General features: G+C 36.8%; 1 protein-coding gene across 2 annotated transcripts in view; it reads right to left on the bottom strand.

The window, feature by feature from the left end:
* Nucleotides 1-11,547: 11,547 nt before the first annotated feature.
* Nucleotides 11,548-19,183, bottom strand: part of arfgef3 (ARFGEF family member 3) — an 86,715-nt gene continuing 79,079 nt past the window's right edge. For both annotated transcript variants that reach the window (XM_030155312.1, XM_030155311.1), the window contains 4 exons: nucleotides 19,067-19,168; nucleotides 18,301-18,680; nucleotides 15,670-16,150; nucleotides 11,548-14,463 (listed from right to left, as the gene is read on the bottom strand). In XM_030155312.1, the coding sequence (XP_030011172.1) occupies nucleotides 14,272-14,463; nucleotides 15,670-16,150; nucleotides 18,301-18,680; nucleotides 19,067-19,168 (1,155 nt within the window). In that variant the 3' untranslated portion in view covers nucleotides 11,548-14,271. The remainder of the gene's footprint in view (nucleotides 14,464-15,669; nucleotides 16,151-18,300; nucleotides 18,681-19,066; nucleotides 19,169-19,183) is intronic.

Consider the following 19,183-nt stretch of genomic DNA (forward strand, 5'->3'; position numbering starts at 1 on the left):
TTCTTCACTGAATCTTTTCTCTTCGTCTACAATGACAACTGTGTACAACATAAGATCATGTCATAAAGCAATAATTTCCCTGCTCAACAGAGATATCAAAATTAAAACAGACAAATCTTAAAATTTAACCCTTAAAATGAAAGCCTACAAACTACACAATGTCATCAGTGTTTTCCCTGTGGAAACTAATGTTAAGTGACATCAGTTAACCATGTTAGCTTGAGTATGCTAACTTATGTTATCTCTGTATCGGTGCATATCATACAAACAAAAGGAGACGAGGCTGTGCTGCTGATACTCATACTGAAAACTGATTTGTGTACTGGAACAGGGGAAATATTTTCAGTGTTCAGTATTTTTATTCATTCTTATTATTTGAATGTAGAATATATTAATAGTCTTCACCTCTTGCATTAACATGATGTGAGATTCAGTTAACTTTTTTTAGATGTTAACCTTAAGTGAAAAGTAACATTCATTATTTCCCTTTTTAACTGTACATCAAATATAACACCTAAAGTATTATATCAAAATAAATCAGATTCTGATTATCAGGTTTTGAAATAATTGTGAAATTGTGTAATAAAATATAGTAACATAAGAAATGCTATAAGTTGTTTTTAATAAATTCATAGTTTAGTTGAGGATAATTTCAAAGAAGCAAGTCATCGTCAGTCGTATTGACAAGCGTCCAGAAGAGGGCGCTGCTCCTTCACAAACAGCTGTATAAATCCACACATTAACTACATCAACAGCATGTTCTGTTCCGTTAAAACAAACTATTGACTGAGGATGAAACGGCTGAAGATGAATGGGCGCTGGTGGAGATCACAGCTGAACAGGAGTAGAACACGACGAGGCAAAATATTAGAGGGAAAAGTTTAAATTCAGCAGTGTTAGGGTTTTCTTGTTTCAGAAGTTGTGCAAAGGTCTTTTTTCAATTCAGTCGGTGGATATTTAAACTTTTATATGAGGAGTTTATATTTTGCATTCAGTAAATGTTATTTTTAATAGAGTTAAATTGACCTCTTTGTGTCAGTATAAGTTAAAGTAAAGATTTCTACTGAAACAGCTGATGACGAAGTCTTTGAACACAATAAAATATGCAATAAACCTTTTAGTGCCATCATTTGTGCCTTCTGCAACGTTTGTCTTGTCTTTCCTTATTTATCTATTAATTTACTGTCGAACTGCTGTATTTGTCCTTATTAAAACCAAATCCATTTCTTGAAGTCCATGCTCTAACAAATCAAAACTGAAATAGTTTTTCTTTGCTATAGTGTTATAATAGATCAAGAATAAGAAAGGAAAAATAATTTTTGAGTTGGGAAATTAAAAATGTACAACATTCCAAATCTACATCCCTCTTTATCTCCTATGTCATCGGCACAAAACCAGAAATGACATTACTTTATAAAATGTAAACCCATGTATTTGTGCGCAAATCTGTGTTTTCACATTTCTATTTCCTAAGAAATGTCAACAGAGGAAGCTTTATTGATCTAATTCTGTGATGATTCTAAGAAAGATGAGGGCGGATCAATTTGACTCCTTTTGAAATATAATCTAGAATAATAAAATAAAATAAAACAAAATAAAATAAAAATTCGACGACAAACTGAAATGCTACTACAGGCGTAGATAGACTTGGTAGAACTGACCGGTGATCCGTCAGTGGAGGGCAAGGCCGACGGTCCAGATGACCAGTCCAGAGAGTCCCGACCCGCCGGTCCAAACTTCATCCAGCTGCTCTCCAGCAGAGACCGCATGATGAACGGGTGAACCAGGTGAAGCCCAGCCGGAGCCAGGGGCCACAGGGGCCGTTCAGCGCTCACAGGAGGAGGAGGAGGAAGAGAGGTGTCCGACACGAAGACGATCAGACATGAAGAGTCCACAGTGAGTAAAACGATCAGCCTGAAATACTGATCCTGGAGGCAGGAGGGGAGGGGAGAAATGAGGGCAGCAGACAGTCCGGATGTCCAGCAGAGACAGGTCCTGATGGGAGGAGTTAGAGCAGCTACATGCAGAGGTCAGAATATATGGACAACAGGACATTATCCATCCGTTCGTCCATCCATCCAAATACAATATGATACGAGGGCTGTTCAATAAGTTCATGGCCTCACCCAGAAATACTGGTTGTTATAATGCAGGAAGTTACATTCTTTCGTGATGGGATAGTGATGCTTGAACATCGATGGACCAAGTGCATTGCTGTAAATGGAGATTATGTTGAAAAATAAAATATAAATTATCAGTCTGTGTTGTTCTGTTCTGGGTGAGGCCATGAACTTATTGAACGGCCCTCGTATGTTCAATAGATTTAATTTACACAGTACAATAAACTCATATCTATCTATCTATCTATCTATCTATCTATCTATCTATCTATCTATCTATCTATCTATCTATCTATCTATCTATCTATCTATCTATCTATCTATCTATCTATCCATCCATCCATCCATCCATCCATCCATCCATCCATCCACTAACTCAAGGGGCCACTTGAGAAACCAGAATTGAGTTAGACGGCCAAAAAAACAATAAGTTAAACATCATTTTGCTCAGTATTAATTTTCTTCCATTGTAAAAACCACTGCGTATATAGTTTTATACTGCAATTGTTAATCAGAGGGAGGATACTCTGTTACAATAAAAATCAATCAAGATATGTAATTGTGGAATGGGTCAAATATTGAAGAAATACACAGCTAAAACAATCATTTCAAGATTTTAATCTCACCGATCAATAGTAAAAGGGTGATTTGCAATAAGCAAAATATTTGCAGTTAAATGGTTAACATTTAAACTGGTTTGCGCTTGAGTGTACTTTTCATCATTTTAATATACAATCTCACCTTTAAGACTTTTTAATGTTATTTTGAGATAGCAGCTACACTGTAAAACATGACACCGGACTGAATTAATATTTAGTCAATAAATAATCCCAGCCATGCACTTTACTTAATAAAACAGAATAATGCCGGTGTTAACAAATATGACAATGAATTAAAGATATGTAATGGTGATTGAAAAATCCCCTGTTTCAGTAAAAACAAATTATTATATTTTAATAATTAAATAAAGAAATAGATGTATTTTACTCAATGTAGTGTTTTCAATTAGTATGATTTTTCACTAAATTTGAAATTATATTCCATATGCACATGTAAGACATGATATTTCGATGACTAATAAAAGAAGGGAAATCCTCTAAAAAGATGCAAGATGAAAACAATATAAAAGAAAATAAAAAACACCAAGGTGAAAATACTGCAGAAGAAGTAAGATGAAAATAATATAACAGACATGAGAAGATACAAATGTAAAAGAAAAAAAGATGAAAATTAAGAGAAATAAAATTAAAACGATGTGAAAGATGCAACATGATGAAAAAGATAGAAAAAGACAGTGAACGAACAGTGGAAAACAGAGTCAAACATGATTCTTTGTGTATGTGACAATTTGTTTTATGTGTGTTAAAGATGATGTTGGTCAGTGCCCTGTCAGTTTTAGAAGTGATTCATTCTGACATTACAGGAAAGTGAATTAATCACTTTTGACGGAGGAGTCAGTTAAAATATAGACATTATGTCCACTTTAGGTTCAGACGAGAGATAAAATAGTTTTGTTGGGTCTTCAGCTGAAAATTCATCACTGCTCTGTTCTTTTAAACCTTAGATCTTACTGAATTACTAAGCAACACACAATTTTTCAATTAACTATTAACCTTTAAGCTGTCAAATTGTAGAAAATGAGGACAAATTTCTGACGTAAATTGCTTTTATTGCAACACACATATAGTGGACAAACAGCCGAGATGCCAGAAGCCGGAGCACGACAAATGTACAAAGACCAGGAGGAAACTTTTCAGGCGCTGTTCATCATATCAAAAGCCAATAAATAAATAAATAAAACTTGTACAAATCAGTTACCATATTGGCCGACCCGCTGCCATCACCAGCATTAAATGTCAAGCAAAGAATGCAAGCAAAATGATGTGCAGAAAGTCGGCTTACAACAAAAACCTCTTGCACCGTCACCTGCAGGCTCAAGATTTTTTTTTTTTTTTTTTTACAGGTGTGTCCTTGATAAAAACAGATTTTCAGAACTTTTGTCTGTTGTTATTATTATTCAAAGGGAATCTCAAGTTGTATCTCCGAGTCACTTTCTCTGTATCGTCTATGCTGTTGTGCAATATATTTCACCAAAGTATTGAGGATCGTGTTGCTTTTGCAGATCTTTTTGGAGCTGTTTACATTTGTAGTTTCACTTCTAGGTCAGAGAGGCTCCTACCCTTGTGCAGACTGAGCGTCAACCCTATTCACTATGCAGTATGCTTTTATGTAGTTAGTTCTGGCTTTAATCCTGGCTGAACTTCCTGCACTGTCAAATCCTGCATAGAATCAGCATCATTTGTAGATTCGGGACATGCAGATTGTGTGTCTGCACAAACAACATTAAGTCATGATCACATGTGAAAAAGCTCTGTTCCACTTTTCAGATTTTGAATCAACAAAAAAAGGGCAGTGGGGGCCTCTAAGGAGATTTAAATCAAGTCAGAAATAATCTCAGTACAATTCCTCTGTGTCCACATTATGTTCAGAGTGTATTGTACAGGACGGTCAGAAGCAAAGGTTACAAGTGTATAAGTTTTTAGGGCCAAGAATACTATTTTTCAGAGGGTAGGTCATAATATTTCAAGAAATAAAACAATCATTATCTAACATTATGACAAGAAACTTGTATTGCTCTGTGAAAAATCTTGTAAGTGCAATATGTAAAATTCACATGTGCTTGTGTAGTCACATGAAATTTGTTTTGGAGTCCGGTTTGTTCTGGACATCTGTTGATATTGGTTGACCACATCATGTATGTGTATTACTTTTCTAAAATTTCCACTGCAGATATTTTCCTCCCTCAAATTGGAGGGTTGCCATAGTAACACTATGCAAAGTATTGTGATGAATGAGATGTTCAGGGAAGAGGAAACTTAAAATTTCTGTTTTAGATTGTTTTATGTTTTTTAAATTAAAAGGTAAAAATCCAAACAGCCACTGGCGACCAAAACCATCTACTGATGTAAAATGCTTAACAACTGTTCATTCACTAATCCTATCAATACATGAAAATAATTGGTGTGAAATGCAGTTTGTAATCTTAGCATGGTCATCAGATATGACCCATTTAGATGTTCAGAGGCTCTGTAACGAATGTGGAAACATCATCTTCGACGACACTGATCCATGAGTAAAACCCGTGGAGTTTGATAAATGACAGTGGATGGAGACACTTGTTTTTAAGCTCAGTTATTGATATATTTTGCTGAAAAAGTTTCTGCTGTTTCTGATTTAATAACCCTCAACTTTAATCTGAGCTTTTATGAACATCTGCATGATCAGTAAAATAAATATAGGAAAATAACCCCCCCCCCCCAAAAAAAAAAAAAAAAAAAGAAAAGAAAAACACCAAATACAGAAGATAATATTATAATAAATGGTGATAAATTACTTTGAACTTGGGGAAAAGCCACAAAAGTAGCACTGGGTCTTTATGGATTAAACAAAGTTGAAGCATATTTTCTGGTGACTATATGGTTGTTTAGACTTCAGTTCTATAGTTGGTTTATCAAGCCTACTAGAAAATTTTCTTCACCATTTTAAGACAGTCTGTGTTAGTTTACTTTGGTTATATTGATCCAAAGACAATCCTGGGTCAACCTGTCTTATATGCATGGTTTCACATCACATTTTAACATCTGATCAGCTCACTCAGTAATGAATTCAGTAATGATGGGACTACAAACCGTCCTAGATTTCACATTGTGGTAATGCCATTAAGGCTGTGCCAAGTTAAGTTGAGCCAATGAGTAGAAATGTGCCATAAGCAAAAGACTGTCACTGGTTGCCCACATCCATCCAAGTTCATGTACTGACATAAGGTAAGGTAATACAAATAACAAAACAGCCTGACCAGTAGTGGCATGAGTGGTAACAAAGGGAAACTGTATTTGAGATGAAGTCACATGGTCTATGATGTTATTACGATATTCTTGTAGAACCTTAAATGGGTGCCATTTATACTCAACAAGTGCAAGTACTTTGATTAAAAGTTTGATAGCAAAACTACAACCATGTTTATCACAAAATGTACCTTTGAGATAATAATGGTTGATAGTTTTCTTGTCAAGGAATCAATACACCTGGACAAAGCAACAATGAATGTAAATGTCTGTTCTATACATCCCTGTTGCATATTCTGTCATGTGACCTCCTTCTGTAGAATCTGTGTCAGTTGTCTGGGTCATGTACATTTCTCCGTCAGAGTCACGACTGGACAGCATCACTGTTTGTACGCTGACTCAAAGCTGCTTTGCCTTTTCCTCCTACGCTCCCAGACAGTCAGACAGCTGCTGAACTCGGTCACAAAAAATAATTTCACTCACTGACCAAAGTGGCCGCTCAGTCGGTCTGTTAGACAACAGGCAAAGGTTTCTTGCTACACTTGTTCAGATGCCCCCCCCCCCCCCCCCCGTTTTTTTTTTTTTTTTTTTTTTTTTTTTTTCTTCTTTTTAGATACATGAGCAGCCTGTCTGAGATGTGAATGTAAGTTATTGTAGGTCAGAGCATCTTCAATCTGGTCCGTTAGTCCCTTTAATCCCTTGTGTACAAGAACACTGACCTGTAGAAGATCTCAAACTGAATTAACACTTGATAACAGCACATAAAGAGAAGCTTCCAATTTAACAAATACTTCATCATACAATCTTGCAACATGTAATAAAGGAGGGATTTGAAGCTCCTCTTTAGAGTTGAGTGCATCAAATCAGCTTTAAGTGCAGATGAAGTTGATGATCATTCATGATTTGGTTCTGTCTTAATCTCTGCTCCAATAAGAATAGCTCAAATGTATGTCACAAAAGTGCAGGAAAACTTATTTTTGAGTTTGCATAAGGAACACAAACGCCAAATAATCACCACAGTAAACGACAGAACGCTTCAGCACAAACCAAACCATTGCATGACACATTAGTCCACAGCTTTTTATAGATGTCACAGACTTAACACCAACTAAATCCTTCCCTTTGCTGCTGCTGATCACACTGATGGCTGTCAACATCTGTCCACCCGCAGCTCGTCCTCAACCGGTGGGAATAAGGACAGATGGGAATGGTCAGGGACAAAAGAGCAAGTTTAAGGGGACAGGGAGGTGAGTCTTCCTAAAGCTGGTGGAGGTTGTGCGGAATACACGCGTAAAGCACTGATGAATTTCAATTTTAGTTTTTATGTGATGCATTCATCATCAGTTAAGTCATTATGTGCAGTAAAAGGCTATTTTCTGCTCTGAAGTGAACAGGCGATGCTGCAGTATTAGGGGTTTTGAGTCACTGCAAACTATAGAGAAGTGAAATCCTGTCCCTTCCGTTGTGTCCCATAGGACCTAATTTCAGAAAAGGAATTTGATTGGAGATCAATGGTGAGATAAATAATTTTTGTTCCTGTTTGAATTGTGTCACCATTGGACACACTGATTAATACAGATGTGCTGCTACTTCTTGTTGTTACTGTGGTCAGGCACACCTGGATTAATCAGTGTGTCCAATAATGAAAGACAGGAAATAAAGGAGCTGCCTTAAGTTCAGGAAATAGTGGGGCTGTGCATAGAGCCCATACTCAGAAAACAGTCTGGAATTGGGCCAGCCACTGTGAAATGTGCATGATCTATTCTAAACCGAACCAATCACAAGTGTGTGTGTGTGTGTGTGTGTGTGGGGGGGGGGGGTTTTGCAATGCGTCATACGCACCGACTTCTTGTTGTCACGACCCAAAGTCGGTTCCAAGTCTGCAAAGCTCTTTACAACTGTTGTCAGTTGTTTACTTGATTCAAAAATAAGGTTTGAATTACAGATTACACCCTGTATTCTTAAATTTCTCTGACAAAAGTGTCATGTCCATCTTTTCTGTGATTGGTTTACTCGGCGCCTGTTAGTCCTGCCTTCGTATTTGGATTCAAGCCTGCAATTCCAAACGGATTTCTCATTGAAAAAGAGAGATGGCTGGCTAGGCTAGTCCCATAGGACACAAGTGGAAGGAGCAGGACTTTGATTCTTTATTGTATATCTACTGCAAAAAGAGCAATTTTCTAAAAAGAGTACAGTACATAAATGAACCTTCTCTCTGGATAATAAAAAATAAATCTTGTCAAGAATATTTCCTTTGACAAAAGAAAACTCATCTTAAGAAATTTTACTTATTTTAACCTAATTGTACTAAATAAGATGTTTCAGCTCATACTTGTCTTGATACTTTAACCAGAAATAAGGTAAAACAATGGATCAATGGAACAATTTAATCAAGATGAAGATTTTGCTTCAAAATTCAGGTAAATGAATAAATAAATAAACATTGCACTGATTACTAGGCTGCTGGAAAGTTGGCTAGTTTGCCTGCTTATAAAGGCTTGACAGAGAGGCTCTATTTTCTCCTCCTTTGAAAAGAAAAAAATGTTGGCTAAATAAATAAAATCACAGTGGAGTTAAATTAAAATGTAACGTGTCAGTGTCTGTACTTGTGAGTGTTTTAACCATGTTTTACAGTCAGTCCAGTCTTGAGAAAAATTTGGGAACATCATAAAAATCATTTGCGTTCCTTAACTTTCCTGAAGGAACTTGCTAATTTTACACAATTCATCTAAAAAGAGACATTTTTGCCAAGTCTATTAATCACTTGTTGACATTAGTTATCTCCATTACTGTCCTAATTTTTCTTGGTAGTTCTTCCAGGTTCAACTGGACGGGTATTGCTCTTTGAAAACGTTTGTCTATCATCCAAGAGACTTCTTCAGTTCTAATAACCGGTGGGGGAAATTGGACTTTACTTTGGACTTCAAAAGAGCAAAACCAGTCAAGCTGAACCTAGAACTACCAAGAAGAATGATGACCTAGGCAAATTAGAAACTACAGACATAGTGCTGAGCTAACAACTGTCTTCAGTGATAACAGCCTTTGTACTGACGATGACCATGTAAAGGACTAATATTGGTTTTCAGTGAAAATCCTTATGCTCACTCCCTTGTTTTTCATTGTTGGTTCTCTTCTGCATCTCTACCACAGTAACAGTGACCAGCATGAGCCACAGCTTTGAATTTGACCAATGTACACTCTAAGAGGTCAGCAGATAAACATAAGCTAATCTTATATCCTCCAGAGACCCAGCAATGCATTTTTGTCCTCTGTAGGGGACAAGAGTTTTTTGTTTTTTTTTTTTAAAAAAAGGACATTCAGTACACACACACACACACACACACACACACACACACACACACACACACACATCTGAAAAACTGTTGCATCATGCTGTTTCTAGTCAGGGCAGTTATTTGATGTAAAAAAAAAAAAAAAAAGCCAAAACTTTTACTTTCCTGGGTCTCAGGAGGATATAATGACCTACACATTTTAAGGTAATTTTAATATTTGAACCATGATTTAACTGGGTTTAGCTGTGTTTTTGCAGTGTTGGTATGATGAATGTTCAAGTGTAGATTTTAGTTGCTCTTTGACATGCAAACCTGCAGTTTTAGTTGCAGCTATTTTGGTAGATAGATCAGAGCAGGTGTGCTTTAACACAGATCCAAACCAATGAATGAAAAGATGAAGTTCTCCAGCATGAAGATAAAACACCTTCTGCAGGTCAATGTTTAACCTACATTGTTAATATAAAGTAATTGATACCATTTTTAAGGTTCTGTCTGTGTTCATGACTTGCAGGTTCTGCTGGACTTACACTCACCATAAATGAGTCAGATGAAAAGAAAAACCCTCAGTGGGAGGAAAAGAAAGAAGTGGAAATCTTCTTAGGAGCTCCAGACATTCTCACAGATTAAAGGATTATATTATATGTTATTACTTATTGCCAGAAAGGTGATTCTTTAAAAAATAAAATAAGCTAATAAAAATACAACGGATTTGCACTCACGTATAATAAAAAAAAGCAGCACAATTGTTACATTTGAGAAGCTGAGATGACCAGGGATGGTAAAAATGGACTGATGCATCTATCAAACAAATAACATATTTCTAAAACATCATGATTAATAAACAAACACGGCATGTCTTGAGCACAAAAAAAATCCTTCAAGGAAAAAAAAAAGGTGTAACATGACTTTTAGCCATACTTGTGCTGACAACTGTCACAAACGTTCCACAAAATTGGACCTCCACATCAGCATGTGGAAACATCAGTCAAATGATACGTTGAGATTTGCCAAATCATGCAGTCCCCTTTACATTATTAGGATAAAATGACAATACATACCACTTACCCACCCAGCATTTTAAAATATTTTTGCGAGAAAAATTGGCACAAAAAAGTGAACATGTGGAAAAATTGTGCCAAAAGTCACCATTCGAAGGACATATTTTAAGGCAGGATTTATTAAAATATGTTGAGCAGTTCTTTGATAGTTTTGAAGTGCAAGACAAAGATGCACTTGGTAAAGGTGTTTTACTGTATATACTGTGTCTGATGTGAATGTGCTCTTTGTTAAATTTTGGTAGGAAATGAGGCCCAGAATCTTTGTCTGTCCAGATGATTTGATGTCAAAAACAAAACTTTAGAAAATCACCAAACTGTTTCTTTAATTCACCATCTAAATGCTTCATTTAAGTGAGTAAAAACCATCTCATCCTCTCTCTTACAATCTACTGGTTCTCTTAAAAATGACTGGTTGAACAAAACAGTAAAATGAGAAGATGTCACCTTGGGTTCTGAACAAGTAGCACTAGGAGTAGGATCTAATATGACAAAGGAAAAAAAGGACTGAAGCAATACAATGAAACAATCATTGGCCTCATATGGCCAATACCTAGGTGTTGTATAGTAGGCATGTTTCTATCCAGCTATTTTTATTTGTGGTTTAAAGAATTTGAAAGGGAAAAGAAATGTGGGAAAAATTCTAATCATTTTTAAAACATTTTTACACTTTCAAGAGTTGGAAATAAATGCAATTGAACTGGATTTGGCAAAAAATTGTCTGGGATCACTGAGTACAGCGTAGCATCATGAATTAATGAATGCAACTAACACCAGAAATGCTGTATTAGAGTGAAACAAGAACAAAAACGCCAACGACATATGAAGAGTTGCAGAAAAAAGTTGTTGGCAATGGCTTTGACAAATGGTCACGAGTTGGGAATGACATTCAAGGATTCAGATCAGAGATTTGGTTTTGGAGCAAAAGCTAAAGCAGTTTCAGGTTTAGCTTGTTCGAGTGAAACTGGATGGTTAAAGATGATGTTTACAGTAAAATGAAAGTTAATAGTTTAAAAGTTTTGGCAGTAAAACAAATTATTTGCTTTACTTATATACAATTTATTTGCTGAATTAAGTTTCTGAAACTTACAAACTTTTTATAATTGTTCTTTAGTGTACCTCAGCAGCACAGCTTGTGTCACTGCCAAAACTTTTAAATATGAGTGTATCTGAATGTATTTTAACAGCTTTTAAATTATTACAAGGTTTGTTTGTTTTTTTGTTTTTTTTTTGGTACGCCAGTGGCTGATTTTCCTGGTTAGGGGATCATACATTTATTCTTGGTGCTAAAGTTAAGAGGGGGTTGTCTGCATACTGGCTGCCTGTATTTACCCCAATGAGCCTCTTTGTTTTCTTTTTTTTGTGTAATTTCCATTTCTTCTCTCTCATGTAACTGACTTGATGGATTTAAAGTGGTTTTCATGGTAAGATTAGCTTGTGTAACTGATAATTATGTGAAACCCTGAATATTTTTGCTTTTCTTTTATCATTAAAACATCTGTATCAAGCACAGCTGCTGCATCAGGAGGTAAAGTAGGCAAAGGAAATAGCAAAAAACAGTGTATAGTCATATGACATAGCATGTTTTAAATAATAACTCATTTACATAAATACACATACATACATGACAAGCAAACATATGTGGGTTTTATATGTTAAAGGCATATTACATTTAAATAAATAACTAACAGCTCAACTTGACACTTGGTCCAGAAATTCCAGAAAAAAAGGGCCGTACAGTTAAAGCTGGATATGTCGACATATTCACACACAGTCTGACCTACTGAAGAACACATTCAGAGTGTTCAGCTTTTACACTTTAACGTCCATAACACATCAATTCTCCACCAATTGTCATGCGGCTTCACAGGCTGATCCAGAAGAAATAAATATATAAATTAAAAAAAACAGTCTGATATAGTAGGTGTTGTGATCAGATTTGCATTTGCTGCAACGTGCTTAACTAATTTTAAGATAAATTCTTTAATAAATATTGGTCTCTTTTGGTATGTGTTTGGTGTCATCTTTGGCTCTGCACACTTAAAATAATCAGATATTTTGGATTTTGTATGTTATGGAGAATTTAAATAATCGCTAAGAGGTTACTCCCAGCACTTGCCTCGTTGAATGATGCAGTGCAGAAATATGCGTACACTGATTGTCACATGCCACAGAGGGCACATTCATCTAATATTACAGCAAGTCTCAATGTGGACTGAAATGTTAGGGGTTAAATCCCGTCTCTACACATTTGTGCCTTACTTGTCTCATTTTGGCCATTGTATGAGGTGGTTCAGAGCAAATGGCAACCATCATACCTAGAAAAGAAATCAAATACGTTACACATAATTTTCAACCTATTGTTTGATATGTCTGTTTAAAGCTTTAGAACTTAAGTTCTTAATTTTGGGATTTTAACCAAAATACAGTCAAATATTTGTTTTTGGGCAGATATTAGATCTATAAGGGTTATTATTAATAATTCAAAAACTGACCTTATAAATATCCCTTTACTGCTCGCATTATTAGTTTTTTATTTATTACAAATGATATTTTAACTGGTTAAAACAATGCCCCATACTCTTATTAAAAGGCCAATCAGTGTTTACTCATGTTTTTAAGGATCAGAAATTTGCAAGGACAGTGTACATTCATATGACACTGTACAGTAAAGCACTTGGCACTTTATGTAAAATGTGATGAGAAATAGTAATGATTAAATGTAATTTGGTCTGAATTACTGATAAGAGCAAATCATGTTTGAGTGTTAAATCACAAGGGAAATGTTTGGGGGGGTTTTTTGTTGTTTTTTTTTGTATTTTGGAAAATGAACCAACAAAAAAGAGGCAGAAATGGCACATTGGTTCACACATTACTCATAGCTCCTTCACATATAAATAAACTGTTTCATTCATTTTCACCACATCTTCTCAGCCAACCAAATACTGTCATCTGATGTCCACTATAACAGTACAGCTGTCATTTCTGTTCTTTAAAAAGTGGCAGTCGTTCTGGACTGGAAACCTGATTGGTCCAACATGTGCAGAGATGCAGCTACTTAATACCAGTTTTTCAAAATAAAAAAGCCTAATGCACATTAAATGTATGTAAAATAATGCTATCTTTGGTCTTTCTCTTTAAATATGGTAAATTAAAATTACAATTTAATGAAATGACAATTAAAAATATTTACTTTTAAATAAATGCACATTTTTCTTGTTTTGGAAAGACTAACTAAAACATGGTGCTAATGGAAATGTATCTATGTGAGACATAACTACATCTTCATCAATGTAAGAAAGTCATAAATGTTTCCTCAAAGGCCCAAAATCTTTTGGTAACTAAAGTAACTTTAACAATAGTGGATAGTATCCCTTCAGTCTTTCTGACTCCAGCCACAAGCTGCACTTAGCCAGTGAGCAGCTAATGTTAAATGCTAAAAACGCATACTTAATTGATAGTGAAAGGAGGTTCTACATTATTTCATAACTAGTAAAACCATTACATTAATTTATCGAAATTGCTATTCTAGTTTGTTGGGGTGCCACTAGCTGATGTTAGTTTTCCAAAAAGTGTTTATATAATAAGCAAACGCAATCTTACATAATGCCATATAATAAACTTATTTTGTTACTTAGAAAAACAACAATATGCATAATAAAAATGTGAATACAGAGATAACATTATTTTACTTAATTCCAGAAATTACATCAAAACACTAATAACTAGTAACTGCATGTTTCACGTATGTTGATCAAATCAGTCTTCTGCCATTACCAAACTACACCATCAGAGTCTGCCATTGGCTGCACTGTGACATGTTATCATGATGCCATTTCTCTCCCTTTGCATAATCAAGAAATCACGCTCTTCTTCGGTCTACCTGCATACTGCCTGCTTTATATGCCGAGTTCACTGCTCATTCATCCTTTGCAAAACAACTGTTAGCAGTGTGGCATCACACAATGATATCATAGAGTCGGCCGACGCGGCCCAGCCACTCCCGCAGGGCCTGGCGGACTCGGGTGTCGGTCACATGACAGGAGAGCTGGCTGAGGCAGGGGTAGAGCGCCGGCTGGAGGGCCAGGAAGGATGGGTCTGACAGAAGTAGGACCTGATTCAGGAGCGTTAAGATCATGTTTGTCCACGCCTGCAGGACAAACACAGAAAAGTGAACATGTGTACTCATCTAGTACACACATTAACATAATAGTACACTAACAAGACCTTATCTTCCATCTTTCCTGTCACTGTGTGAACATCACTGAAACTTTTTCTCTGGTTTGGCTGATGTTTATCATGTAAATGGTAGTGGTAAACACAGAGGCTGGGTTCTGTCGACCTATAGTGTTAGCTACTCATTCGTTCAGTTGCAGACATTTTTATCTTATGTTACAGAGACAAGTGAGTGAATTCCATCAGTATGAGCACCTGATACCTATACTGACCAGGTAGGGCTCAACACAGGTTTTGTCCTGTCTTTTATAAAGTTCTGTCACCTTTCCAATCATTGCAGTCTCTCAACATCTTGGTAGCATAGTTGTAGTTTGTAGGCCTGTCACATGTCTCATATTAAATAATATTCAGGTTAAATGTTCTTGTATGAGAAAAACTGATGGCAATGTTACAGCACCTCACCGCCAGATCTGTAGCACATACCTTATTTGTTCCACACACGAAAAAAAAAAAAAAAAAAAAAAAAAAAACACACTTCCCATCATTTTTATTTCTGAGTCATTTACAAATTAGCAAAGAATTTAAATGTTACCTTAGTGTTGATAGCCCTGAAATGTAGGATTCATTTACATGCAAATTCTCACAGCTTTTCTTTTCAATCAAATAGTCTGATATTGCCTAACAGCTAACAGCAGATACCATTAACTAGTGAGATAAATTTAGTTAAAAATAGCTTCTGAGCTATTGTTCAGTAGCTACTGTTAATTAGTTGAGTAAGTTTGAGGGGAAAAAAAGTGATTTTTTAAAAGATTCTGGTGAGAAAACATTCATGTCTGGAACTAATTGACAAAAATGTAGCTAATCCCATTGTCATAAGCATCATCTGTTTGACACAAAGTGTGTATTTTAAGAAAAAAATTTAATCCTCTGTCTTATCACTAGTAAAACCAAAGATAGCAGTAATTAAATGAAGGACATGTCTCTTAATACTGATGAAGTAGTATTTTCCTCATATCTGTAAAACAAATGTAGTTTCCAGAGCATATCTGGTAGTCATGATAGATAATGAATAATACCAGATGGTTATTCTTCATTGATGGGCTATATAATTTCCTTTTGAAATTAAAATGATTAAACTTGTGTGGGCAATAAAATTCATTCACCAAGATGAATACATTACCTGTATCTGAGCCTCGGAGTCCCTCAGTGAGATGCTGTGGGAGCTGATTGTGGATCCGGAACGGGGCCTTTTCTCCTGCCTCAGGATTTCTGGCCCTGCGCTGACCGAGTGCCTCAGTGGTGGGCCTTGCTGGTCCAGTAGTTGCTGTGGCCTCTGGAGGGGCCTCTGTGGCTCTACTGGGCCCCTCCTCTCTGCAGCCACTACTGCTGTCGCCACACGGCCCTGTTCCTTCATGAACAGGTTGACATGACTCTGCTGCGGCTGCTGCTGCTGCTGTTTCCTGCGCTTGTACTCCATCATCAACTTGCTGATGGTTTTGTCTGTGGCAATGGTGTACAGTTTGTTGCCTGCACTTTCCCACCATTCCTTTCTCCTGCCTGGTCCAGCAGTGCCAGGAGCTCCGCCTACAGAGGTTCCTGAGATCCCAGAGTCTTTTGCCTCACCTCCAGTCCTGAAGTGGTGAGGCAGACTACCGGTACAGCTGTAAAGAGAAAGAAAAGCTCACTTATTCAATGTAGATCAACAAGCCCAAACTTATTAGGTTCAGAGAGTAAAACTGAGACACATCTAGTGGTGAAGTTGCAGATTACAACCAAATGACTCACTAACAGCTGGCAAGTATTTGTTTTGTTTGTTGTCCTTTCTGGCTCTTCTTATTAGTTAAGGGGACATTAACTCTGGTCAAACATACTGTAGTAGTTGATGGTAATGCACCTTAACACTGGATACCACCCATTATGAAAAATCTGTTTTGACAGAACAAAGTTAGTCTATTATTCAGACCAGTGTTCAAGCTGTACAGGTTTTAGTTCTTAAGATTGTACAAGTCACTTGTTACAAAACTGACAGTTAAAGATGACTAAAGACAGTGTAATTTCAGCAATCTACTGCAGTCATACTGTGTGACACATTTCTAATAACCTCAGGTACAAGATGTACATAGTGCCTTCAAACAATTAAAATTTTTTAATCAGATTAATCACTGGGTTGCTGTGGATTCATTTCGATTTATCAAGATTAAATATCATTCATTTTTAATCTATATTAATCGCGTTTCATTTTGCATGAGCAAACAGACTCAGGAAAGAAGGGAATATACATATATGCACTTAATGTGTTTGTCGCAAGCTAGGTGATGCGTTAGCTGAAGTGCTAGCAGAATCCTTGACTAACATATGCTTTGCGTTAACGTGGTATTTTAAGATGGAAGTGCTTTGGTGAAAAGCAAACTCCTTCCTGCAGAGTGTGCATAATATGTCATGTCAGTTGACTCTTCCATCTTGTTTTTTTTTTTCGTACTCAAATTTTCCATAGAGAGGATCAAAGTAGTTTTTAGCGTCTTCCATCTTTATCGGTTGGTTCTGCTGCCTGTCACTACTGGATCAGCTGCCCATTTGCTCATGCGCAACGCTAACTCTACTTGGACAAACTGCATGAAATGCGTTGCCAGAGACGTTCTGACTCATTTTGCGTTGCAGATGGGTTAACTGCATTAAAATGTTTAATCAGATTAATCATGATGATGGATTAATCCGTGTTAAAGCTTTAATTTTGACGGCCCTACTGAATTGTACACAGCAACACAAATATAGGAATTTAAAATCAGCAGTGTATCTATAATAGCAAACAAACAATGAAACTAGAATAATAATTACACTGTAAAGAGCAGTGACTTATATGTACAGGAAAAAATCCAATCGAAGAGCCAGAAAATGAAAACCTGGTGACTCAAGAAAAGAGGTCATTGTGAGATGCCATCTTTTTTTTTATTTAACAAAGAAACTTTATGGTTAGTAGTGTAGCCATGTCTGGTTGTTCAGTGTGTCATTTCCTGCTAAATCCCTCTTGATAGTTAAGAAGACATCAGTTGTAGCAGCAAACACACAGAGAAACGATCACTGTAAACCTCTGACACTGACAGATTTTATCCCAGTCTGTCTTTGGTCACAAGACTGTGACAATGGCAGTTATGAACCTGCCTCTTAGTGCAAAATAAGACCTCTGTTTTTATCCATGATCACAACAATGCTTTCTTCACCTTTCAACTGCGAGACCCCAAAATTGCACAGCATGTACTATTGCAATGTATTTTAAGGTGGACACAGTGATGGCCCTCTAAAAGTGAAACCAAAACATCTGGCTCTCCCCCTGGTGGCTGGCTGCAGTGTAGGTCATAAAATTATGTCATTATCCAACAGGATTTTAGCCAAACTAAAAACTCAAATACACATAATCATTCTTTTTCCAAAGGTGATTTTGGACTTTCAAACCATCATCTGTCTAATGATGGATGAGTAATTTGATGTTAGAAAAGCAATTTAGCATAGTCTATGGTCCTTTTTAAAAGGTGAAAGTTAAATATATCTTTCATGACTTTTTACTTATAATCCTGTTTGGTTAAATGCTAACAGTTGTACTGTTTTAAAAACTTCGGCTAAGTAACACATAAAGTGCTAGATATTTTTAGGGTCTTTTGAAGTGTTACAGCTGTAGTTTCAGCTATGCTACAGTAAGGTGGTAGAGGAATAGTTCATAACTGCCTGTTGGGATTAAAACAGTATATCAACTGAATTGTGCAGGAAGAAAATAATCTGGTTAACAAACACAATAACATGTGATGTGGAGCCAGACCTGAATCCTGGGCTGGGTGTGGGTGTGTCTCCTGGTGATGCTGTGCTCACATCTGCTGTGTGACACCTGTACCCACAATCCTCTGAAGGCGTCCCCCTCGCTGAATACCCACCCACCGATGTTGGTGTGGAAGTCTCAGACTGAAAAAGAGGCAGGAAAAAGACATGCTCTCCGGTGCCTCCTCTCAAATGTGTTGTCTCTTCCATTGTGCTCTCCAGGTCGCGGTGCATCTGGATGTAGCTGTTACACAGGTCCATGCATAGTTTGTACAGCCGTTTAACCAGCCAGGCCCAATCTGCACTGCCCAGCGGCTGCACACTCAGTGATGGAATTGAGGCTCGCCACTGGTGACGCTTATCCCGGCCCCGAGGGGGACTGACCTACCAGAGAGTCAGGAATGCAAAGTCAGTCATGCATAATTCATTCATCATCCGTATTACACTAGAAGGTACAAAACTTCAGGGAACCTTCAAATAAACAAGAGGAAAGCACTAATGCAACAGCAAGAAAACAGCAGGAGGTGGACTAATCCTCACAAATCTGTTCTCTTATATCAGCATCATTTTCTGTTGCACTTGAGGTCACCTGGAAGTCACAATTAATTTTGTGGAAGTGCTTAGTTGTAGTAGATGTCACTGCTCATCCAACATGTATTGATTTACTGCAGCTGAATTAATCAACAGTGACGAATGCCTTCCTAAAAAACACACAAAAAAGCTTTGCTTCATTTACTAATATTCTAGTGAACTAGAGTGTTGTATATCACCTGTGCTGTTTCTTCAAAGATATCTTCATCCTCTGAGGAAGCAGACCCGGGATGTGAGGAGTCAGAGCTCCCCTCCTCCTCTTCGTATAGGATCCTCTTCACCTGGACACACCATTT

Source organism: Sphaeramia orbicularis, chromosome 15, assembly GCF_902148855.1.
Source record: "Sphaeramia orbicularis chromosome 15, fSphaOr1.1, whole genome shotgun sequence".
NCBI lineage: Eukaryota > Metazoa > Chordata > Actinopteri > Kurtiformes > Apogonidae > Sphaeramia > Sphaeramia orbicularis.